Source organism: Salvelinus alpinus, chromosome 31, assembly GCF_045679555.1.
Source record: "Salvelinus alpinus chromosome 31, SLU_Salpinus.1, whole genome shotgun sequence".
Classification (NCBI taxonomy): Eukaryota; Metazoa; Chordata; class Actinopteri; order Salmoniformes; family Salmonidae; genus Salvelinus; species Salvelinus alpinus.
The window spans coordinates 6,183,504-6,209,734 of record NC_092116.1 but is presented as its reverse complement, the minus strand read 5'-3'; the positions used below and the strand labels follow the sequence as shown (position 1 = coordinate 6,209,734).

General features: G+C 42.1%; 2 protein-coding genes across 2 annotated transcripts in view; one reads left to right on the top strand and one right to left on the bottom strand.

Moving 5' to 3' along the window:
- Positions 1-9,822, bottom strand: part of peli3 (pellino E3 ubiquitin protein ligase family member 3) — a 24,116-nt gene extending 14,294 nt beyond the window's left edge. The window contains exons 1-2 of the mRNA XM_071378368.1: positions 9,704-9,822; positions 2,186-2,679 (exon numbers count right to left, since the gene is read on the bottom strand). The gene's annotated coding sequence lies outside the window, so the exon portion shown is untranslated. The remainder of the gene's footprint in view (positions 1-2,185; positions 2,680-9,703) is intronic.
- Positions 9,312-26,231, top strand: LOC139561343 (CAAX prenyl protease 2-like). Its single transcript, XM_071378369.1, has 8 exons — positions 9,312-9,707; positions 11,076-11,178; positions 20,813-20,896; positions 20,972-21,050; positions 21,357-21,524; positions 21,861-21,932; positions 22,073-22,135; positions 22,359-26,231. Exons 1-8 carry the CDS (start codon positions 9,538-9,540, stop codon positions 22,586-22,588), a joined length of 969 nt encoding a protein of 322 aa, XP_071234470.1. The 5' UTR covers positions 9,312-9,537; the 3' UTR covers positions 22,589-26,231.

Below are 26,231 nucleotides of genomic sequence, written 5' to 3'. Positions count from 1 at the left end.
TACTCTGCGTCTCACAAAGACACGGCGGTTGGAACCAAAAATCGCACATTTGGACTTATCAGATTTCCACCGGTCTAATATCCATTGCTCGTGTTTCTTGGCCCAAGCAAGTCTCTTCTTCTTATTGGTGTCCTTTAGTAGTTTTTTTTGCAGCAATTTGACCACAAAGGCCTGATTCACGCAGTCTCCTCTGAACAGTTACTTGAACTCAGTGAAGCATTTATTTGGCCTGCAATCTGAGGTGCAGTTAACTCTAATGAACTTATCCTCTGCTGCAGAGGTAACTCTGGGTCTTCCTTTCCTGTGGCTGTCCTCGTGAGAGACAGTTTCATCATACTGCTTGATGGTTTTTGTGACTGCACTTGAAAAAAAAATTAAAGTTCTGGAAATTTTCCGGATTGACTGACCTTTATATCATAAAGTAATAATGGACTGTCGTTTCTCTTTGCTTATTTGAGCTGTTCTTGCCATAATATGGACTTTTACCAAACAGGGCTATCTTCTGTATACCACCCCTACCTTGTCACACAACTGATTGGCTCAAAGCATTAAGGAAAGAAATTCTACAAATGAACTTTTAACAAGGCACACCTGTTAATTGAAAGGCATTCCAGGTGACTACCTCATGAAGCTGGTTGAGAGAATGCCAAGAGTGTGCAAAGCTGTCATCAAGGCAAAGGGTGGAAACTTTGAAGAATCTCAAATATAATGTTTTAATTTGTTTAACACTTTTTTGGTTGCTATGTGATTCCATATGTGTTATTTCATAGTTTTGATGTCTTCACTATTGTTCTACAATGTAGAACATTTAAAAAATAATGAATAACCCTGGAATGAGTAGGTGTGTCCAAACTTTTGACTGGTACTGTATTTATATTCCAGACCTCTAATATTTTGATATTTCTTAATTCTATGTTTTGTATTGTTAGGTAGGCTATTACTGCACTGTTGGAGCTAGGAACAAAAGCATTTCCATAACCCGCGATAGCATCTGCAAAATATGTGTACGAGACCAATATATTTGGATTTGATTGCTGTGTGTGTGTGTGTGTGTGTGCGCTTGTGTGTGTGTGTTATACTGTGCACATAATACAGTAAATGGCAAATTAACACAGATTTATTAGACTGGGGCTTTGTTTATTTCTAAGATCTTTATCTATACAGCTTATTTTATCTTAAACAATTATATATATGTTTCTGTGTGTTGGACACGAGGCCCTAATGGAACCAAACCTGCTCAATAATATGTATACACTTCCAGGTTCCACAATGTATACTTGCACTCCAAAGTCTGAGGGAGTTGTGAGACATCTTGTTCCCCATTATCATCATGCGTACAGGATTTTGTTTTCTCGGCAAGCAGGCCTCCACAAATAACATCATTTGCCAAACACCTAACCAGAATAAACAGGCTATGCTCAGTCCTTCAGCTATGCGATAGGGCTAAGCTAAACATATTTTGATATGTAATGTAAACCAACTAAGCTACACACTGACTTGGGCACTGAGAACATGATCATGACTGGTTCTGCTCTGTGCTTCCAAGGGCCAGATTGCAGAGGATTGCGTCTCCCTCTGTTATGCTCACGACGGACGCCTATGATCGCTATAGCCAAGGAGACGCAATAATTTTAACAATGACTTGTCATTTTGGTCCTAATAATCATATCCGTAATAGCATGGAAGATGACATTTCAGTTGGATATAAATATGGCAGCTATTAAAACCTTGTTTAATGTAGGCTTGTTGAAAGAACCATCGCAGGAAAAATATATTGGGCTATATTAAAAAATGACATGTTATGGTGAAAAGTGATTATGATGGGCTGGTAATTACAATATCTTTAGACCTACTGAGGTTAGTGCTTTTTTAATAGCCTACCCATTGTAATAATTGTTTATTTGTTTTTAACGTTTCTCTGCTCCATAGCACAGCAGTCTTTGAGGCAGGGAAGTACACGAGGGAATCCACTGCACAGACAATAAATACTACAATAATAAGACATCACCAAGCACGCAAGCACACACGCACAGACAACAGAATAGCCTATCCTATCTGCTATCATGAATGTAAGAAAATAAAAAAAGACATAAGACAGGCCAATTGTCAACCCACTTCAGCACCAAAACACACATTGATGGACAGTAGCCTAATTGAACAGGTTGGCAAATTAATCAATAAATACCCGCTAATGTGTGCCGAAGGAGGTCCGTTAGATTTTTTATTCCCTTTTGGATTGTGTCAATCCCCGTGCGGCCTCAATATCGGACGTCGTGCCGTTGTTAAAACACCACCTGCGAAGCTATGCTGGATGGAACAACCAGTGGACCGGACAGTCGGCATTGCCTCTCCGTTGTCATCGGGTACATCGGAGACTGCGAGATGCTCTTTCCTCCCGGAGACTATTCGTGGTCCAGACAGCCCGTTGTCACGCCCATCTCTCTTTAGCACTCTACCTTGGGAAAAACACAGGAGTAACACCGACACACCATCGCCCACATTATTGCCTCTCTGCGGTTGATCAGGATTCCGCGATTCTTGCGTAAGATTTGCAAAATGTGCTGGCTCCACCTACCTGCTGATCCCAGCCCATGCGCGTGATGCTTGTACAGTTGGTAGGCTACTGTAAAGAGGCGCTGTTCAGGAAGGTACAGTTGCCAAGGCAGTGTGTAGATTATTCTGTGTGAATGATCATGTATTTTTCTTTTAAGAAACACCTCCAGGTCTATATTATAGGGTGATGTGATAATAGAGGTTGTAAAATTGAAGAAAGAGCAAGTTGTTGACTTGCTTAAAAACGTATGTGCTACCTCTTTCCAAGGAAAAATAACAGAAAATACATTACATGGCCAAAAGTCTACTTTCCAACAAGTCAGTTAGTCAAATTTCTGCCCTGCTACAGCTTCCCAGGTCAACTGTAAGTGCTGTTATTGTGAAATGGAAACTTATAGGAGCAACAACGGCTCAGCCCTGAAGTGGTAGGCCACACAAGCTCACAGAACGAGTGTTGAGTGTTAAAGCGTTTAGCGTGTAAAAATCCTATGTTCTCGGTTGCAACACTCACTACAAGGTTCCAAACTGTCTCTGGAAGCAATGTGTTTGTCGGGATCTTCAGGAAATGGGTTCCAGGTGAAGCTGGTTGAGAGAATGCCAAGAGTGTGCAAAGCTGTCATCAAGGCAAAGGGTGGCTACTTTGAAGAATCTCAAATCTCAAATATATTTTGATTTGTTTAACACTTTTTTGGTTCCTGCATGATTCCATTTGTGTTATTTCATAGTTTTGATGTCTTCACTATTATTCTACAATTAAGAAAATAGTAAAAAATTAAGAAAAACCCTGGAATGAGTAGGTGTGTCCAAACTTTTGACTGGTACTGTATAAAAAAGCATACCAGTTTCATTTAAGGACCAAAAAATGTACAGCTGTTTTTCAATTTAAATTATTATACAAAATTCTTGCAAACAGTATAATGTTATTTATATGGGGGATACAACCATCCCAGTTCTGAAGATTTTGCTGTGAAGAGACAGAATCATTAGATAATGTCTTGTTTTGGTACTGTCCATACTGTATGTAGCTTGTTTTTGGTCGCAGGTTCGGGAATGGCTGAAGAATTGCAACATTTACCTGTCGCTAACTCTGCATGTAGCCCTGCTGAGTGATTTAAAAGGTCATAGTCAATCGATACATTTTATAATATAACTCTTAATTTAATTTTTTTTACCCCCTTTTCCTCCCCAATTTCGTGATATCAAATTGGTAGTTACAGTCTTATCCTATAGCTGCAACTCCCATATGGACTCGGGAGAGGCGAAGGTCAAGAGCCATGCGTCCTCCGAAACACGACCCTGCCAAGCCGCACTGCTTCTTGACACACGCTCCCTTAACCCGGAAGCCAGCCGCACCAATGTGTAGGAGGAAACATCGTACAACTGGCCTCCGAAGTCAGTGTGTATGCGCCCGGCTAGCCACAAGGAGTTGCTAGAGTGTGATGGGACAAAGACATCCCAGCCGGCCAAACCCTCCCCTAAACCGGATGACGCTGGGCCAATTTTCAATCATTGGTCTCCTGGTCGCGGCCATCTGCGACACAGCCTGGGATCAAACCCAGGTCTGTAGTGGCGCCTCTAGCACTGGTGCCTTAGACATTGCGCCACTCGGGAGGCCCCTAATATAATAATACTCTTAAAAAAATGTATCTTTAATTTACAATCTGTAGATACTATGAGACTAGAAAGGTTCAGAACTTTTGTGAAACATCACAGCACAGTTTAATAATATATGGCAAATAGAAATCAAAACTGGATGGTGTTCAGAGATACATTGCTTTCGGAAAGTACTCAGACTTTTTCCACAATTTGTTAGGTTACAGCTTTATTCTAAAATGTATTAAATCGTTTTTTCCCCTGATCAATATACACACAATACCCCATAATGACAAAGCAAAAACAGATTTTTAGATTTTTTTTCTAATTTATTAAAAAGTAAAAATATTAAATTTACATAACTATTCAGACCATTTACTCAGTACTTTGTTGAAGCACCTTTGGACGCAATTACAGCCTTGAGTCTTCTTGGGTATGACACTACAAGCTTGGCACACCTGTATTTGGGGAGTTTCTCCCATTCTTCTCTGCAGATCCTCTCAAGCGCTGTCAGATAGGATGGGGAGCGTTGCTGCACAGCTATTTTAAGGTCTCTCCAGAGGTGTTCGATCAGGTTTAAGTCCTGGCTCTGGCTGGGCCACTCAAGGATATTCAGAGACTTGACCCGAAGCCACTCCTGTTTTGTCTTGGCTGTGTGCTTAGGATCGTTGTCCTGTTGGAAGGTGAACCTTCAACCCAGTCTGAGGTCCTGAGAGCTCTGGAGCAGGTTTTCATCAAGGATCTCTCTGTACTTTGCGCCGTTCATCTTTGCCCCGATCCTGACTAGTCTCCCAGTCCCTGCCGCTGAAAAACATGCCCACAGCATGATTCTGCCACCACCATGCTTCACCGTAGTGATGATGCCAGGTTTCCTTCAGATGTGACGCTTGGCATTCAGGCCAAAGCGTTCAATCTTGGTTTCATCAGACTAGATAATCTTGTTTCTCATGGTCTGAGTGTCCTTTAAGTGCCTTTTGGCAAACTCCAAGCGGGCTTTCATGTGCCTTTTACTGAGGAGTGTCTTTCGTCAGGCCACTCTACCATAAAGGCCTGATTCGTGTCCTTCTGGAAGGTTCTCCCATCTCCACAGAGGAACTCTGGAGCTCTGTCAGAGTGACCATCGGGTTCTTGGTCACCTCCCAGACTAAGGTCCTTCTCCCCCGATTGCTCAGTTTGGCCAGCTCGAGTCTTGGTGGTTCCAAACTTCTTCCATTTAAGAATGATAGAGGCCACTGTGTTCTTGGGGACCTTCAATGCTGTAGAAATGTTTTGGTACCCTTCCCCAGATCTGTGCCCCGACACAATCCTGTCTCGGAGCTCTACGGACAATTCCTTCGACCTCATGGCTTGGTTTTTGCTCTGACATGCACTGTCAACTGTGGGACCTTACATAGACAGGTATGTGCCTTCCAAATCATGTCCAATCAATTGAATTTACCACAGGTGGCATCCAATCAAAATCACAGGTGGCATCCAACCAATCACATGCGCCGAATACAACAGGTGTAGACCTTACAGTGAAATGCTTACAAGCCCTTAACCAACAATAATTTCAGTTTAAAAAAGTGTTAAGTAATTTAAAAAAAATAAAAGTAACAAATAATTAAACAGCAGCAGTAAAATAACAATAGAGAGACTATATACAGGGGGTACCGGTACAGAGTCAATGTGCGGGGGCACCGGTTAGTCGAGGTAATTGAGGTAATTAATAATTAATATGTACATGTAGGTAGAGTTAAGGTGAATATACATAGATAATAAACAGACAGTAGCAGCAGCGTAAAAGAGGGGCATTGTTAGCCCTTTGATTAGCAGTTCAGGAGTCTTATAGCTTGAGGGTAGAAGCTGTTAAGAAGCCTTTTGGACCTAGACTTGGCGCTCCGGTACCGCTTGCCGTGCAGTAGCAGAGATAACAGTCCATGACTAGGGTGGCTGGAGTCCTGACAATTTTTAGGGCCTTTCTCCGACACCGACTGGTATAGAGGTCCTGGATGGCTGAAAGCTTGGCCCCAGTGATGTACTGGGCCGTACGCACTACCCTCTGTAGAGCCTTGCGGTCGGAGGCCGAGCAGTTACCATACCAGGCAGTGATGCAACCAGTCAGGATGCTCTCGATGGTGTAGCTGTAGAACCTTTGAGGATCTGAGGACCCATGCCAAATCTTTTCAGTCTCCTGGGCATTGTCGTACCCTCTTCACGACTGTCTTAGTGTGTTTGGACCATGATAGTTTGTTGGTGATGTGGACACCAAGGAACTTGAAGCTCTCAACCTGCTCTACTGCAGCCCCGTCGATGAGAATGGAGGCGTGCTCGGTCCTCCTTTTCCTGTAGTCCACAATCATCTCCTTTGTCTTGATCACGTTGAGGGAGAGGTTGTTGTTCTGGCACCACACGGCTAGGTCTCTGACCTCCTCCCTATATGCTGTCTCATCATTGTTGGTGATCAGGCCTACCACTGTTGTATCATCGGCAAACTTGATGATGGTATTGGAGTCGTGCCTGGCCATGCAGTCATGAGTGAACAGGGAGTACAGGAGGGGACTGAGCACGCACCCCTGAGGGGCCCCCGTGTTAAGGATCAGCATGGCGGATGTGTTGTTACCTACACTTACCATCTGGGGGCAGCCCGTAAGGAAGTCCAGGATCCAGTTGCAGAGGGAGGTGTTTTGTCCCAGGGTTCTTAGCTTAGTGATGAGCTTTGAGGGCACTATGGTGTTGAACGCTGAGCTGTAGTCAATGAATAGCATTCTATTGGGTATTGTCTGTAAATTGCTGAGGAATTTTTTTATTTAATCAATTTTAGAATAAGGCTGTAACGTAACAAAATGTGGAAAAAGTCAAGGGGTCTGTATACTTTCCAAAGGCACTGTATATAGGAGGGGTTGAGTGGAGCTGATGGATGGGACTAAAAACAAACAAAAGATAACTTTTGTAAAATATACTGTGTACGTCAAATGTATATAGTATGTAGAAGCTGGAAGAAGAAGCCTAAGCGTTGTTGTCCATAAATGTACTCCAATTAGGGGAGGGGATTTTAGAAACAAATAAGGTCTGTGTTTTGTGTAGGCTTACCCTGGTGTGACGTTTTGATAACCGTGTAAATTTCTCTATGACAAGGTGACTTTAATCAATATATTTGCCTGTATTTACCCCCCAAAAATGAAATGCTAATTAGCTGCTAATGTGGCTATCATAAAGAACTACAAATGCCATGATGATCTGGACAAGACCATTTGAGGAAAAGGTAAAAATCTCTGGATGAACTAACGTTAGCTAAATGTAGCAATGAATAAATTGGCTACGTTTTTTTAAATGGACAATTCTGTGAAGTGTCTTGTGCAAGTTTTAAATTGACACAATACCTGTTAGCAAAGGTGCCAGCTAGAGATGACGTGCTGGAGCTTGCAGGGATTTGTAGTTTTGCGTGATGTCTACTTTGATGCTAATTAGCATTTTTGAATCTGAGAGTAAATAGAGCCAAATATATTGATAAAAGTCACATTGTCCGAGAGAGATTTACATGGTTATCAAAACATCACATTAGGGGAAGCCTACACTCGACACAGCCCTTATTTTAAGTGTTTCTAAAATACCCTGTCGGAAAAATTTATGGTGGAAAACAATTGGAACCATTTCCCTGTTTGACCGCTAGATTTTATGGGTATTATCACACCTCAGTTGTGTTCGAATATTCATACTAACTGCACTAACCGTACTATGTCTGACGTAAATTGAGTACATAGTATGCTTATTGGTCATAGAATGGATATAGTTAGTATGCCAAAAGTTCCCGGATGTCATACTACATTTTCCAAAATACAAAGTATACAAGCAGTGGACACTATTTCTGTGCTTTTAGGGCCCATAATACAATTCTTCAGAAAAGGCGTGGCTTCACATCGTTTTCAGATTTTTAGAAAATGGCGGAAAATATGCAGCCGAAGTCCAACGAGAGCGGAATTCATTGTTGTAATTAATTATGACAAATGTTAAGAAAATGTTGAGCAATGTAATAAAGTAATGACTTTTCAAATAAGTTACCTTACACATTATGTTGGCTGACAATTTGTTAGCTATGCTATCCTTGCGAACCACCTAGCATATCATTACAGCAGTATGTACCGGTATGTTAGCTAGCTACCTAACGTTAGTTGACTACTAATACATCAAACTTGCCAGTATATTAACTATATGCTATCTAATTAACTACCCAACGTTTATTGACTTGATTATTCCCGTCATTCTTCGCGAAGTGGTGTAGTCATTGTGTGTTCTCAATGGACACTCGGGTGCTTTCGTAAATTCACTTTGTCTATCTACTCCGATTTCAGAGCATCTCCTCTTAGCTTGGGTGCACGCTAGGGTCAACCCTACTCCTCGGCCAGAGCATCCAGTGTGCGCTCTGCTCTGAATTTACAAACAGACCATCTGAAAACGCTCTGAATTTACAAACGACCAGAGCGCACTCTGGCACTCCAGATTGAATTTTCTAACATACCCAGTCATAAAATGTCTTGCTAGTAATTTGTTACGCTAACAAGCTAGCAAGAGGTTGCATAGCAACAGCATCAACTTCCGGTACACAGGCGAAGCTAGTACGCTCAATTTTAAGGATACCGTTCGTTTACAGTATACCAAAATTAACAAATAGTATATACTCATTAAGTACGTAGTATAACGTTTGTTAGTATGGGTATTCGAGCACAGCTCTCCTCTGTGGGACTCTATTGTGCGTTCATAAATTCACTCTGGCTATCTACTCCGATTTCAGAGCACTCGTCTGAGTGTGCCAGAGAGCAGAATAACTGATGCATTTATGAACGCTCAACATCGGTTGAATATGGCCGGTGTCAGTAAACGTCGGCAAAAAAAAAGCGTAATTAAAGTGTTCCCAGCAGAACAGTTACAGTCACCAACGCTCTGGATAATATGAAAACTGCCCAACCAGCCCTGCCAGGGCGAGTAAAATGGTCAGAGTGAGGGAGGTGTTCTCTCATATATGTCTGGAGTTAGCTTGGGTGCTTGATTACCGTTGTGAGATCAGAACCCTCGGATCAACCCTACTCCTCGACCAGAGCGTCCAGTGTGCGCTCTGAATTTACGAACTGACAATCTGACAACGCTCTGAATTTACGAACGCCCAGAGCGCACTCTGAGCCCTACTGGCACTCCAAAGTGAATTTACGAACGCACCCTATGATTGATCCTCAGTGCATTGATCATGGGAAGGTGTGCATCCGACGCAACGTGATGACGTTATATTATACCGCCAGGATATGTGATCGAGAACTGACATTTTTCTTATCTTGCTTTTATGAATCTTTTCACGAATTACTACACCACGACATAAGCTCTTCGTTTAAACACAACCATTGACTCTGTCCCCTCGCCATGGTAGAGGATGACGATTTAACGCCAAATCTTATGTCAAACCAAGTGTGGCGCGGCAATGGCGAGTTTGTTCCTCCAGACGGAATATGCTGGGTGTCTGTACTGTCCTGTTTGCTGCTTGCCTGCTCCTACGTCGGGAGTTTATACGTATGGAGAAGTGACTTACCCAGGTAAGCCTCGTGTTTATTCAATTTCTTTACTTTCTTGATTCGTAGAAAATGCTGTAGAGGAATGTGGGAGCTGTAGTTAGCTAGCCTGTCGGCGCCTGTTAGGTGGTAGCTAGCTAAATTGGGGAACTAAATAGCTAGCATGGCTTTCGTGCAGCAGTCTGGGGGCAATTCCATCGTAACAGAATGACGCTGAGACTCAAATCAAATTTTATTTGTCACATACACATGGTTAGCAGATGTTAATGCGAGTGTAGCGAAATGCTTGTGCTTCTAACATGCAGTAATATCTAACAAGTAATCTAACAATTTCACAACAGCTACCTTATACACACAAGTGTAAAGGAATGAATAAGAATATGTACATAAAAATATATGGATGAGCGATAGCCGAACTCCGACTTTTCACCTTGAAATGTATGCCAAACAAAAATAATTGATACCAAAGTTTAAAGAAACCATACAACTCTATGCACAAGGACTGCTTTTAACAATTTCCCCTGAACATTTTACAAAAACATTTTACTTAAGAACAGTGCAGATGTAAAGTTTTGTAACAGAATGACAGAATCTCCTCAGTTTGTGACCCACATTTTCCCCAAAAAACTGTTAAATATCTACTCTGAATTAAGATTAAAATATGTCAGCAGAAAGAATGGGGTGTCAGCTATAATATGACACCTTGTGTTTTTAAAACTATTTTGGTTATATACTACAGTAAGTGAAGTTGATTAACACCTGTGGAAGGGAGGACAGTAGCAGGTGACCCAACTGGTTTGTGACTATCATTTCCCATTTTAGCCAATTAATTGAAATCATTCTGTTAAAGATTTATTCAGTTACGGATTTTGTAACAGAATGACACATTTTAATCACTTAATAAATCATAAACAAAGTTGATATACCTACCAACTAGTATTTTTCTCTGACTATCTCATGAGTGAGAGAAATTAAGAAATGTTTTAAAGATGTTTTTTTTTAACAGAATGACAAGACACTAGGCAATATTTCTTAAACTTACAGAAGGCAAATCATTTCAGCAACATTAAATAAATGTTGATATTAGTTGTCAGGGTTCTTAACTTCAACATTTATTCTGTTTTTGTGTTTTTAATGGGCCTACCTGAATACTTTTGCTGGTAGATGTTATCTAAGAACCCCTTTTCGTCTGTTTGACCAGAAATCAAAGCCTTCGCTTATTCCATTATTTGCTGGTAAATTAGCACGCAATCAAACGCATCTGGGTTTATTTATTTTGTTTCCTGCTGAACTACAGTATTCTTATACTAGCTTCTTGAGGGGTTTGTTTGTTAACAAAATGTAATTTTGACACGTGTCTGCTTGTGTGTCCGTCACGTGCTTGCCCCCCAGAGACCACCCGGCTGTTATCAAGAGGCGATTCACCAGTGTCCTGATCGTATCTGCCATGTCGCCTGTCTTCGTGTGGGCATGGAAAATGTACACTGGTGTGATGGTGAGTCTCTACACAGCACTGTCTCAGCAACCTTTATTTAACTAGGCAAGTCAGTTAAGAACAAATTCTTATTTAGAATGACAGCCTTCCCCGGGCAACGCCTGGCCAATTGTGCGCCGCCTTATGGAACCCAGCTATAGGCTGACTGCTATACTGCCCTACAAAGGCAAAGTGCATTGACTACGAATTTGGTTAAAATCTTTGATCTGTTTTAATCAGGGGAGAGCGACCCTTCTCATTGAAGCCACGGAAGTTCAGGTCTGACCGCATTAATGCAGGCATTGTTTGCAGAAAACAGGATCCCCCATTATAGTGAATGGAAAAATTGCGATCCTCGTGTAATTCTTTTTTTTTGTGTGTGGGGGGCGGCAATGATAGTACCAATAATTGCTTCTAATACACCTGTTGCATGTCCTTGAACTGATTTTATTTAAAAAATCGCACGCAGAAGAATTCTAAGGATAAGTTTGTTGCTAATGGCAGCCTGCAGTACCCCGGGTCAGCCTTCAACTTTAGTTACACAATGAGAGGAGGCAGCACTGAGGTAGCCAGCCCCATCACTTCCTGGGTCTTTTCTCAATTGGTTTGCTCAACTCCTGCTTCCTCTCTGGCCACCTTTTGAAAAAGGTCAAAGGTAATCGAGGAGATGCTTTGAGGAGAGGGAAAGAGGACGAAAATGCATTTGTTAGAAATGAGACTCCCCTTCTCCAAACGCGTGTCAAATTACGTTTACAGGGTGGAATCCCAAAATATGTATAAAATGATAAAAAATTAAATTGCTAGTTGTGAAATACATTTTATAGAAAGATAAGTAGAATATAATTATTAAATGTTAGAGAAAACAATAGCTGATTCAAAGGGGGTGTGGCAGATTTCAAAACTCTTCTGCAAAGGATTCTGGTTGGAAACACTTGTGCTTCCTTGCCAAAAGGAGACTATCATGAGGGGAGGACCGTCTTCCATTTGCCTACTAATGTATTGACACTCTCCTCAACCACTTATTGGTTTACGGGTCACGGAGGAGGGAGGACGGACTTTTTCCCAAATGAGAAAAGGCCCTGGAGTAGCTCAAACTGCACATGTTATGTCTCCATGAGTCGCCATCGTAACCGTCTTAATTTGTCTTCAATGCGCTAATGAGACTTTACATAGGAATAAGTGGTGTCACATGATCGATGGCTTTGTGTGTGTATGTATGTATGTACAGTTGAAGTCGGAAGTTTACATACACTTAGGTTGGAGTCATTTAAAACTCGTTTTTCAACCACTCCAAAAATGTGTTTTTAACAAACAATAGTTTTGGCAAGTCAGTTAAGACATCTACTTTGTGCATGACACAAGTAATTTTTCCAACAATTGTTTACAGACAGATTGTTTCACTTATAATTCACTGTATCACAATTCCAGTTGGTCAGAAGTTTACATACACTACGTTGACTGTGCCTTTAAACAGCTTGGAAAATTCCAGAAAATGATGTCATGGCTTTAGAAGCTTCTGATAGGCTAATTGACTTCATTTGAGTCAATTGGAGGTGTACCTGTGGATGTATTTCAAGGCCTACCTTCAAACTCAGTGCCTCTTTGCTTGACATCATGGGAAAATCAAAATAAATCAGCCAAGACCTCAGAAAATAAATTGTAGACCTCCACAAGTCTGGTTCATGTTTGGGTGCAATTTCCAAACGCCTGAAGGTTCTGTCTTCTAGAGATGACCTTAATTTGGTGCGAAAAGTGCAAATCAATCCCAGAACAACAGCAAAGGACCTTGTGAAGATGCTGGAGGAAACAGGTACAAAAGTATCTATCCACAGTAAAACGAGTCCTATATCGACATAACCTTAAAAGGCCACTCGGCAAGGAAGAAGCCGCTGCTCCAAAACCGCCATAAAAAAGCCAGACTACGGTTTGCAACTGCACATGGGGACAAAGATTGTACTTTTTGGAGAAATGTCCTCTGGTTCTGATGAAACAAAAATTGAACTATTTGGCCATAATGACCATTGTTATGTTTGGAGGAAAAAGGGGGATGCTTGCAAGCCAAAGAACACCATCCCAACTGTGAAGCACGGGGGTGGCAGCATCATGTTGTGGGGGTGCTTTGCTGCAGGAGGGACCGGTGCACTTCACAAAATAGATGGCATCATGAGGTAGGAACATTTTGTGGATATATTGAAGCAACATCTCAAGATATGTCAGGAAGTTAAAGCTTGTTCACAAATGGGTCTTCCAAATGGACATTGACCCCAAGCATACTTCCAAAGTTGTGGCAAAATGGCTTAAGGACAACAAAGTCAAGGTATTGGAGTGGCCATCACAAAGCCCTGACCTCAATCCTATAGAACATTTGTGGGCAGAACTGAAAAAGCGTGTGCAAGCAAGGAGGCCTACAAACCTGGCTCAGTTACACCAGCTCTGTCAGGAGGAATGGGCCAAAATTCACCCAACTTATTGTGGGAAGCTTGTGGAAGGCTACCCGAAACGTTTGACCCAAGTGAAACAATTTAAAGGCAATGCTACCAAATACTAAGTGAGTGTATGTAAACTTCTGACCCACAGGGAATGTGATGAAATACATAAATCATTCTCTCTACTATTACTCTGACATTTCACATTCTTAAAATAAAGTGGTGATCCTAACTGACTTAAGACAGGGCATTTTTACTATGATTAAATGTCAGGAATTGTGAAACTGAGTTTAAATGTATTTGGCTAAGGTGTATGTAAACTTACACATATTGTGTGTGTGTGTCATTGGTTGTAATGAACCCCCCCCCCCCCCCCCCACAAGAAAATTGTATTTTTCCAAATTGGCACATCCTATTTGTTTTAATCAAATCAACTATATTCACTCAGCTTGTTTGATGCTTTAGGCACACTGTTTGATTTAAATAATTAAACACAAATAACTAGAGGGTGTCCAACCTGCAATTGATTTGATTGTGCCCGGCTAGGCTCAGACTTGCTGCGCTGTGTTACATTTTTTTTTTAAATGACAGCGAGTGACTGACTAGCACCCGTTGTCCCTCTCTACTCCCAGCTGCAGCGAACACCACAGAACATCAACGTGTTTATCGCGCTGTCCGTGTTGCAGAAGCGACAACATAATTACAGCCATGTGACTAGAAAGTTGTTACGGAAATCCCTAATTTGTTTCGGAATGTCCTTGCTCTCTTTACGTGACAGGTATGCACGTGACCAAAGCCCTATTCGCACGGGACTAGTATTACTAGAGAACGTTGGCTATGTAATTATTACTCCAGAATGTCCGTTATTCCAGAGGACGATTCAGACAGGATTAGTTTTTACTGTAATAATTTTTTTTTCTCCAATAAATTGACAGTTGTGACGGAAGCCTAGAGGTTTTTATTCTAGGCATGAAGATACAGTATTTCAACATGTTCAGCTGGTAGGGCCACACTGTTAACACTAGCTTGGTTCCCAAGTTTCTAAACCATACCAGACCATCGTTCCTATAGTGTCGCTATAATATTTGAATTGAGGAAGTGTGATCATAATCAGTGGGATATTTTGGCGATATTCTAGATGTCCTAAATGTCCCACAGCCTTCAGATGTGAGCTAAACAGTGCAATTGCACTTGAGATGCATTTTAATTATATGGATGAGAAAGTTAACCGTTTGGAAATGGTAAATTAGGTCAGTTATATGCTGCTGCTTTTGCGATCTATGAACAGCAAGGGTTGCATTAAATAGGCTCAATATTTTTTTTTACTGATGCAGTTGAGCAATATTAAATTCATACGCACAAAACATATAAACAGAAGGATTCTGTGAAAGTTGATAGGCTACATGTACTGTAGGCCATTCATATATAGCTTATGCGCAGCGCTTAGATCAATCAGTTATTGTTTTCTTGCGCAAACCGCAAGCAACACCTGTCAAACTCCGACATTTCTCTCAAAACACAGGGATGTCGATTCGCACCGGATTAGGATTACCAGAGGAGTAAGGCAAAAAACAGTATTTTATTCTGGCTAGAATTGTTACTGTCCTGCCATGTAATTAATAACGGACATGGCAGATTCGGACGTGACTAAAATGGTGTTTTGTGCTCGTCCACATAATTACATTACCTGACCTACGATGTGCTTATAAGGCCTACAGCTCGATTGTGGTGATACAAGGCTGCTATACTAAGCCTACTAATGATAATACTTATTATTATTATAATATTCATAAGCAGGAGATCAAGAAAAATAATAATTATTATTATACATTTCTCTGACAAAACAGTGTAAACATTAAATACACTATAAATAATAACAGAAGCTGTTCTAACATAAAAAAAGTGTAAAGCCTATATAACAGCAAAGCAAAGATTAAAAATAGCCACATTTGTTTACTTGACATGTCGTTAGGCTTGGTGCTCACGGAATCAGTAGGCTATTAAACAAACGCTCAAACAGGCAACAGAAGCAGGCTCTGTTATTTCTGTAGATACAGTACCAGTCAAGGTTTGGACACACCTACTCATTTTCTACATTGCAGAATAATAGTGGAGACATCAAAAATATGAAATAACACATGTCGTAACCCCAAAAGTGTTAAACAAATCAAAATATATTTTAGATTCTTCAAAGTAGCCACCGTTTGCCTTGATGACAGCTTTGCACACTCTTGGCATTCTCTCAACCAGCTTCATGAGGAATGCTTTTCCAACAGTCTTGAAGGAGTCCCCACATATGCTGAGCACTTGTTGGCTGCTTTTCCTTCGCTCTGCGGCCCAACTCATCCCAAACCATCTCAATTGGGATGAGGTCGGGCGAATGTGGAGGCCAGGTTTAAATAGCCCTTACACAGCCTAGAGGTGTTTTCGGTCATTGTCTTGTTGAAAAACAAATGATAGTCCCACTAAGCGCAAACCAGATGGGATGACGTATCGCTGCAGAATGCTGTGGTAGCCATGCTGGTTAAGTGTGCCTTGAATTCTAAATAAATCACTGACAGACAGTGTCACCAGCAAAGCACCCCCACACCATCACACCACCTGCTTCACGGTGGGAACCACACATGCAGAAATCATCCGTTCACCTACTCTGTGTCTCACAAAGATACGTGGTTGGAACCAAAAATCTCAAATTTGTACTCATCAGATCAAAGGACAGATTTCCACCGGTCTAATGTCCACTGCTCGTGTTTCTTGTCCCAAGCAAGTCTCTTCTTATTGGTGTCCTTTAGTAGTGTTTTATTTACAGCAATTCGACCATGAAGGCCTGATTCAGACAGTCTCCTCTGAACTATTGATGTGTCTTACTTGAACTCTGAAGCATTTATTTGGGCTGCAATCTGAGGCTGGTAACTCTAATGAACTTATCCTCTGCTGCAGAGTTAACTCTGGGTCGTCATTTCCTGTGGCGGTCCTCATGAGAGCCAGTTTCATCATGGCGCTTGATGGTTTTTGCGACTGCACTTGAAGAAACGTTCAAAGTTCTGGAAATGTTCCGTTTTGACTGACCTTCATGTCTTAAAGTAATGATGGACTGTCGTTTCTCTTTGCAAATTAACTTTTAACAAGGCACACCTGTTAATTGAAATGCATTCCAGGTGACTACCTCATGAAGCTGGTTGAGAGAATACCAAGTGTGCAAAGCTGTTATCAAGGCGAAGGGCGGCTACTTTGAAGAATCTCAAATTTGAAATATATTTGATATAACACCGTTTTCTACAGCGCATTTGGTAACAATGACCCAGCAAATTACATTGGTCGTCCATCAATTTAATCAAGCCTATGATTTAATGTTGCTAAACCATTGTACAAACATCTGAATGCTGAAGGTGCCGTGCAGATGTTGCTTACAAATATTAGAACCAGAGGCTGACCGATTAATCGGAATGGCCGTTTTCATAACAATCGGTAATCTGCATTTTTGGACACCGATTATACCCGATTTAAAATCAATACTCAAGTATATATTTTTAAACCTGCATATTTAGTTAATATTGCCTGCTAACATGAATTTCTTTTAACTAGGGAATTTGTGTTACTTCTCTTGCGTTCTGTGCAAGCAGAGTCAGGGTATATGCAGCAGTTTGGGCCGCCTGGCTCGTTGCGAATTGGGTGAAGAACATTTCTTCCTAACAAAGACTGTAATTAATTTGCCAGACTTGTACATAATTATGACATAGCATTGAAGGTTGTGCAATGTAACAGCAATATTTAGACTTGGGGATGCCACCCGTTAGATAAAATATGGAACGGTTCCGTATTTCACTGAAAGAATAAACATTAAAAAAAATTAAAAAAGATAGTTTCCCGATTTGACCATATTAATGACCTAAGGCTCGTATTTCTGTGCGTTATTATATTATAATTAAGTCTATGATTTGATAGAGCAGTCTGACTGAGCGGTGGTAAGCAGCAGCAGGCTCGTAAACATTCATTCAAACAGCACTTTCCTGCATTTGCCAGCAGCTCTTCGCTGTGCTTCAAGCATTGCGCTGTTTATGACTTCAAGCCTATCAACTCCCGAGATTAGGCTGGCAATACTTAAGTGCCTATAAGAACATCCAATAGTCAAAGGTACACTGCTCAAAAAGTAAAGGGAACACTTAAACAACACAATGTAACTCCAAGTCAATCACACTTCTGTGAAATCAAACTGTCCACTTAGGAAGCAACACTGATTGACAATAAATTTCACATGCTGTTGTGCAAATGGAATAGACAACAGGTGGAAATTATAGGCAATTAGCAAGACACCCCCAAAAAAGGAGTGATTTTGCAGGTGGTGACCACAGACCACTTCTCAGTTCCTATGCTTCCTGGCTGATGTTTTGGTCACTTTTGAATGCTGGCGGTGCTCTCACTCTAGTGGTAGCATGAGACGGAGACTACAACCCACACAAGTGGCTCAGGTAGTGCAGTTCATCCAGGATGGCACATCAATGCGAGCTGTGGCAAAAAGGTTTGCTGTGTCTGTCAGCGTAGTGTCCAGAGCATGGAGACGCTACCAGGAGACAGGCCAGTACATCAGGAGACGTGGAGGAGGCCGTAGGAGGGCAACAACCCAGCAGCAGGACCGCTACCTCCGCCTTTGTGCAAGGAGGTGCACTGCCAGAGCCCTGCAAAATGACCTCCAGCAGGCCACAAATGTGCATGTGTCAGCATATGGTCTCACAAGGGGTCTGAGGATCTCATCTCGGTACCTAATGGCAGTCAGGCTACCTCTGGCGAGCACATGGAGGGCTGTGCGGCCCCACAAAGAAATGCCACCCCACACCATGACTGACCCATCGCCAAACCGGTCATGCTGGAGGATGTTGCAGGCAGCAGAACGTTCTCCACGGCGTCTCCAGACTCTGTCACGTCTGTCACATGTGCTCATGTGCTCAGTGTGAACCTGCTTTCATCTGTGAAGAGCACAGGGCGCCAGTGGCGAATTTGCCAATCTTGGTGTTCTCTGGCAAATGCCAAACGTCCTGCACGGTGTTGGGCTGTGTAAGCACAACCCCCACCTGTGGACGTCGGGCCCTCATACCACCCTCATGGAGTCTGTTTCTGACCGTTTGAGCAGACACATGCACATTTGTGGCCTGCTGGAGATCATTTTGCAGGGCTCTGGCAGTGCACCTCCTTGCACAAAGGCGGAGGTAGCGGTCCTGCTGCTGGGTTGTTGCCCTCCTACGGCCTCCTCCACGTCTCCTGATGTACTGGCCTGTCTCCTGGTAGCGCCTCCATGCTCTGGACACTACGCTGACAGACACAGCAAACCTTTTTGCCACAGCTCGCATTGATGTGCCATCCTGGATGAACTGCACTACCTGAGCCACTTGTGTGGGTTGTAGACTCCGTCTCATGCTACCACTAGAGTGAGAGCACCGCCAGCATTCAAAAGTGACCAAAACATCAGCCAGGAAGCATAGGAACTGAGAAGTGGTCTGTGGTCACCACCTGCAGAATCACTCCTTTTTTGGGGGTGTCTTGCTAATTGCCTATAATTTCCACCTTTTGTCTATTCCATTTGCACAACAGCATGTGAAATTTATTGTCAATCAGTGTTGCTTCCTAAGTGGACAGTTTGATTTCACAGAAGTGTGATTGACTTGGAGTTACATTGTGTTGTTTAAGTGTTCCCTTTATTTTTTTGAGCAGTGTATATGAAATACAAATGGTATAGAGAGAAATAGTCCTACATTGAAGACTCATGTTAAAAGGAACCACCAGCTTTCATATGTTCTCATGTTCTGAGCAAGGAACTTATACTTATACAATATTTGCCATGTAGCTTTTTTTACATGGCAAATATTGCACTTTTACTTCTCCAACACTTTGTTTTTGCATTATTTAAACCAAATTGAACATGTTTCATTATTTATTTGAGACTAAATAGATTTTATTGAAGTATTATATTAAGTTAAAACAAGTGTTCATTCAGTATTGTTGTAATTGTCATTATTACATATATATATATATATATGTATATATAAAAATCGGTCGATTTAATCAGTTTCGGCTTTTTTTGGTCCTCCAATAATCGGTATCGGTGTTAAAATCATAATCGGTCGACCTCTAATTAGAACAGGGATAGGGTAGGCCGCCTTCTGGTTGGAGTGAGCAGCTGCGTCTCCCGCACTGTGGGCACAGTTGTTATCCGAATTGTAGATCATTGTCATATGCAGTTACATGCATAAATGTTAGGCTGAAGGAGAGGACTCATCAATTCTGTCACTACAGATTCAAGTCATTTTTTAGAATAAAAAATAAAAACCGCAGATTTCGTAAGGTTTGAATCATTTTTCTTACGATGCATGCTTTATTTGGATTGGTTTGGGCTCTCGCTAACCGATGCACTGGAATCTTAAACTTTTTATGACATAGTGGTGGAGTGTCGACTCAAATGGATTCCTCGACTCCTTGCACATCGACTCCCATTTCTTTGTGTCAATATTAGATTCCACTAGGAATTCAGTATTCAGTATTTTTGAAACCGAGGTGACTGATTTGAGTTGCCGTACTTCCGAGAACACAAACACTCGCATCTTTCACAGTGAGCGAGGGACGGAGAGAGAGGGGCACAGTATAGGCAGGTCGGACACCAGGCAGACGGAGTCAAAACCATGCGCTATGCCTATCAGGAATCAAAAGCTGTATCTTGCAATTTTTGGGGGTTTGTAGTTTCTCAACTTCAGTAAAGCAGGGCCTAGGATACTGAGATGAGTGTGATGCAACACTATGCTGTCACACAGACACGCACATACAGTGTCTGCTCTCACGTGCACGGGTTCGCTTCACGCTGTTCACAGCATGGTAGCCAGGGCTTCAAAACAGAGGAGAAGTTGAGCCTCGCGCTTCAACGCTCTTAGTTGTTGCGGAAATTGACCCACAATGTTGTTTACTTTCTACCTTTAAATTACACAACTTTCCCCAGGCCTTTATAGCCTCGCGTCTAGTTAGGCTATAACACAGAATATAAGGTTTTGGGATTACTGCACTCTGCTTTTAATTTTCCGGGGCAAGAAAAACATCCAAGCTCTTTCTCGGTTAGCGATTTTTCTTAATGTTAAGAATCCCAATTTTGTTTAAAGTTTTTTTAACGTTTAAACGTTCACATCCCTAATACACATGAAAACATTTCCATGAATTCCATCAGTATGTCTCCTTTTGTTCTTCCACAGTCTGGTCCCTCGTTGCTGGCTCTGATGGGCATTCGCTTTGAGGGCCTCATCCCAGCCATCATTCTGCCTCTGCTGCTCACCATGGTAATAGAATCTCGCTTTGATCGACCTCTGCCTATGGTCTGACTGTTAGTTGACCTCTGACCTTTGCTCTGGTAGGTGCTGTTCGTTGGCCCCCTGATCCAGCTGGCTATGGACTGCCCCTGGGGCTTCATGGATGGGATACGGGTGACCTTTGGTGAGATACTGTCTGGAGATTATTATTCACCCAATATGTCTATTACTGTGTTATCCTGGAGTGGAGACTATTCATTTCTGCTATATGTCAAATTTAGATTATGGCCTAAATCTTAACCTAAGATTTGCACGCTTAACTTGAGTTTTGTTCACGGACACCAATGCATGATTTATAAGTTAAGTGTGCCGATCTCAAAGTAGGATTCAGCCCTAAGTGCATCCATTTTTCCTAGACGTGTACAGTATCTCTCTCACACGCACAGTATCGCATACCTCATCTCTCTAAAGCTTTCTCTCCCTTCCACAGACCCGTGGTTTTGGGCTCTGTGCCTCAGTGACATGCGCTGGCTGAGGAACCAGGTGGTGGCCCCTCTGACTGAGGAGCTGGTGTTCAGGGCCTGTATGCTGCCCATGCTGGTACCCTGCACCAGTCCTTCCACTGCCATCTTCACCTGCCCCCTCTTCTTCGGAGTGGGTGAGTCCCACCCAAAAAACAGCACGGGGGGGATCTTCTAGACCTTTCCTCGATCCCAACTGAAAAAAATAGCTAATTAGAACAACTCTTAAAATGTGTGTGTCTATGTAAGTCTATGTCGGTGCCATGTACTGCATTTAAATTTGCGGTGTATATATGCGAAGATGAGCGTTTTTATAAGGGGAATATGATTTAACCTGTGTTTAGTAAACTGCTGGATGCAATCAATTGTGAGTTGCAGTGTTCTGAACTCTCCTAGGATAGTGTGCCCTTCCCAACTATTTGAAACATAATGGTTATTTTGCTTGTGCAAAATGTCAACCGTTTTCTTCACAGCCCACTTTCATCACGTGATCGAGCTGCTGCGTTTCAGACAGGGCACCCTGTCTGGGATCTTTCTCGCTGCAGGTAAGGACCGTACCATATTCATTGTTCTTCTACCTCCACTTCCATGTGCTGCTAGTTTGTTGTGCCTTTCTTTTCCCATGCACCCATTAGATTGTTTAGGAGTGGTTAGTTAATGACTTGTTGTGCTGTTTGCTTTGCAGTATTCCAGTTCTCCTACACCGCTGTCTTTGGAGCTTACACTGCCTTCATATTCATCAGAACAGGTGAGCCTACAGTTTCTCTCTTTCTGGTGTACTGAAAACACACACGCCTAATATATAAGATTCATTTTGTTTCAGATAGTGAAAGCTCTACATAAATGCTATGTCTCTAGGCACTACACATTGTTTGGGGCTAACTCACCCCACCCACCACTACTGTGTACTGTAATACCAACCTGTATGCATTATATGCAGTCTTGTCATTCCCTTCCCCTCTGGTCGTCAGGTCACCTGGTGGGGCCGGTGCTGTGCCACTCGTTCTGTAACCACATGGGCTTCCCTGCCCTTGGCGTGGCCCTGGAGCACCCCCACCGCCTCACCGTCCTGTCCTGCTACTTGCTGGGGGTCCTCCTTTTCCTTCTTCTCCTCTTCCCCCTCACAGACCCCATCTTCTATGGCCTTCCCACCCCCGTCTGCACCCTGGCCTCCGTCCCCAGTTCCCTCTGCGTCTCCTGATCCCACCCCCACCATACACCCCTCTGTATTAGATGGACCGATCCACTGAGCGGGTCGCCACCACCAGCCAAAAGGAGGAGTGGTCCAAGTGGTCCAAGAACGAGGGGTGTTTTAGCTCTTCGGTCATGCCCGCTTGAGTGTGATTTCTCTGTTGGGATGTGGGAAGGTGAGCAGAGGTGAGGGTTTAGGGGTATGTCAGGTATGGACACTCAATGCTATGGGTTGTCTCTACTATGTATGCTGCTGGGGGGGAGCAGGATAACTTAAATAGCCATTCCTTATGTTCAGGTCGCATTGGCTTTCAGTCGGTCAGTTAGCCAGTCAGTCAATAGGCCTACGTTGTCTGTAGCGTAGACTCAACAAGGAACACTATTTGGCTATGACGCGAGGCGCTGTAGTAGTAACGGGACCCCCTGTGGTCCCGTGTGGCTCAGTTGGTAGAGCATGGCGCTTGCAACGCCAGGGTTGTGGGTTCATTCCCCACGGGGGGACCAGGATGAATATGTATGAACTTTCCAATTTGTAAGTCGCTCTGGATAAGAGCGTCTGCTAAATGACTTAAATGTAAATGTAAATGTAATACATTCTAGTGGTGAATGCGCCAGTGTTTTTCATAGGTCCTAGATGCTGAATAAGAGTATTTATTTACACATCTGCATGTTTCTATAATGTAGTGTTTGTTTTATTGGTGGGGGCTGTTGAGGGTTGGGCTGGATTGTTACTATTGTAAAGGGTTGGACGTGCAGACAGTTTTTCCCCCCCCATGACCTCTTCTATGACAGTTTAGCCACGAGTCTCTCAGCTTTTAACTCGAGCTGATATGTGAATTGGCTGCCAAGCCTTTCTATCCAGCTGTTTAAGACGCCAGACAATTCCTGTTAGGCGATATCACAAAGGGTACAGTCTTTACCCAGCCCTGTATTCAATCATTCACTCTAGTTGATGCTCATTCCAAGTCATGCAGACAGAAGCCTATAATCACTAAGCTAACAATACCATTGCTCATTTGTTGGGCCAGGAGTATTTCCCTGACCACGTGAACCTGGTCAGGAAAGACTCTGGGGCCCCTACCATTCGCTTCACACACAGTTCTACCCAGGGTTATCCATGTTAATTTTATTTGAGTGTTTAAAGGGGGATGTACCTTAAGCTGGGGTGCGATGACAGACCGTTTCCCCCTCAAGGGACTCAAACCCTCTAGAACACTCAGGTGTAGTCATATGTATGTGGTTTTGAATGCTCTCTACCCACTACTTCGCATGCTGCTACATGGTGTAATACGGATGTCAGACAAGACGATGCGTTTACATTCTTCGCGCACACCGAGCTATACTCCAAAATAAGATAATGTACAGACTCAGACAGTTACATCGCAATGTTTATCCACTTACTCACTCATCTCAACTGAAACTTTGCATAGTTTTTTTGAAAATGCGTTACTTATTTGACCAGGCTGTGACCATTGTCGTCCATTTCACTGTATAGACGGGGCGTTTAGGTGACAATTTGGCTTTAGATTATTATTTTTTAAATTATTTTATTAAAAAAAATATATATCAGATTTGACACATATATTTAGCAGTTGTTACTGCGGGTGTAGCGAAATGCTTGGTTGTTTGTGGATTTTTACGGGGAACGCTAATGGACTTTTCCCCCTTTTTTATGAACCCGGCGCAATACTATGTAACAACTCCAGTTGACTAGAACAGAAGTGTAGAGTGGTTTATAAACTAGAAGATTGCATCACACTGAATGTATTGAAATGGGATGTCAATGCAAATGAATTAACCAATCATTTTGTAAACAGACTTCACTGTGTAAATTGGATCCATATTTTTGGAGAGGCCCCTGCAAAAGGCTCTTAACATTCACTGACAGAAAGATAGATCTGTGAAGCTTTCTACCACAGCAGCGAGGAGTTGTCAGTCAGCATGTGTACTGTATAATCTATGAAGTATTTACATTACGCTCTTCAGCAATAACTTAGTGGATGGAAAAGGACCAAAATCAGGGAATTATCTGAAATAGCTGTATATATGTGAATAAAAAAATATATATGCCCATTCCTGTCGTTTAGAGATGGAATGTTAAATACTATGGTGCTTGGAGGTTTTGACATCAGAATAATGATCAGCCAGTATTTTGAGTAGATTGTTTATCAAAGCCGATCTCAGATGGGCCATATATCCCCAAGTTGAAGGTTTTAATATGCATTCTCTTGAATAAATCTGCAGGGTGCATGCATCCAGACCGGGTGTAATGATCTAAATGTACGCCAGAGAGCGCCAGAGGACCATGTCTGGGTGTTGTGCTGTAGAAATGTGAATCACAGGAACCTGGGACCTTCGCACATTTGTTCATTAGGTTTCTCTGATGGGTGGTCATCCGTCACTTGAAAAAACCAATCAGTTTTTTTATTCTGTTATTGCCTCTTCCTCTCATCACACGGCGCCCCGTCCCAATAGAGAAGTTGTATATAGTCCTAGAGAGGAAAGGGGAGTTTGACCCTAAGAACTTAGATAGCTACCTGTCTCTCGGTTGAGCATTCTCTCTGATCAATTAAACAAAGACTCTAGCCTTTCTTTTTAGAGTCAAAGTCTAAACTATCTCGCTGTCTCCGTCTCACATCCAGAATGATGCCCTTGAATGTTTTTGCCTGAGGCGTTGGCCTAGCCCCTAGAAAACCATTTCGGGAGTTCAATCAATCACTGGTTTCGGAGAATCAGAGATGTTTACCCCTACAGAGACATGCTGTCAGGTTCAGGTAGCTGATAGATTTACTTTGTTGTGGAAATTCACATTCTCAATGTCGAAGCTGTGTTGAATTTGTATTAGGTAGGGTCAGAAGAAGCACATGTAGAGTATATGTTTCAATACAATCAAGTTTCATTGGCGCTCAACCGTTGCTTATCATTCTCCCACATCATCAACCTTGTACCCTTTTGGAAAAGAGACATTTTTCGTAAAGATTGTCCCTGGCTCGTATTGTATGAATCCTGCCTTAGGATTCACACTTTAGGCTACTTCTCACCACTGGTTCTTACTTTATTTTCCTGTCATTGACTTGAATTGAAATCCGGTAGACATAACTAGGCTTCAGAAATGCTGACTCCACTTTCCTGCTGAAAACACTGTCACGTTGTATGTATTTATCTTCATTTGTCTCTCACATGTCCTAGCAAAACAATCGTCTCAACAGTACTCTAAGTAGTGACTTACAGTATATGCATAGAGCGGAAACACAGCAGTAGAGACAGGAATATATCTATTTTTGTAACTGAATATGTAGCTCTGCTATTTTAGTAAAACGACACAACAGAATGATTTTAAAGCTTGGATTTTTCAGACTAGTTGAATACTTGCTCTGACTCTGACCTGGTTGTAAAAAAAACAACTCTTATCCAGATGTTTTTATTGAAGACTTTATTTTGTAAATCAAATCTATTTTGGTGACATGGACTTGAATGTACTGATATGTGCATGTGTATTTTGTGTGTGCAATGCCATTTTTTTTGGAGACTTATCAATCTTGAATGGCCAGTGTTTTTATGATGACAATCTTTTATGGGATCTTATAGAAATCACACACTGCAAAAGAATCTCAGCCATTCGTAAATAAACTAATCTAATTTTATAAATCGTC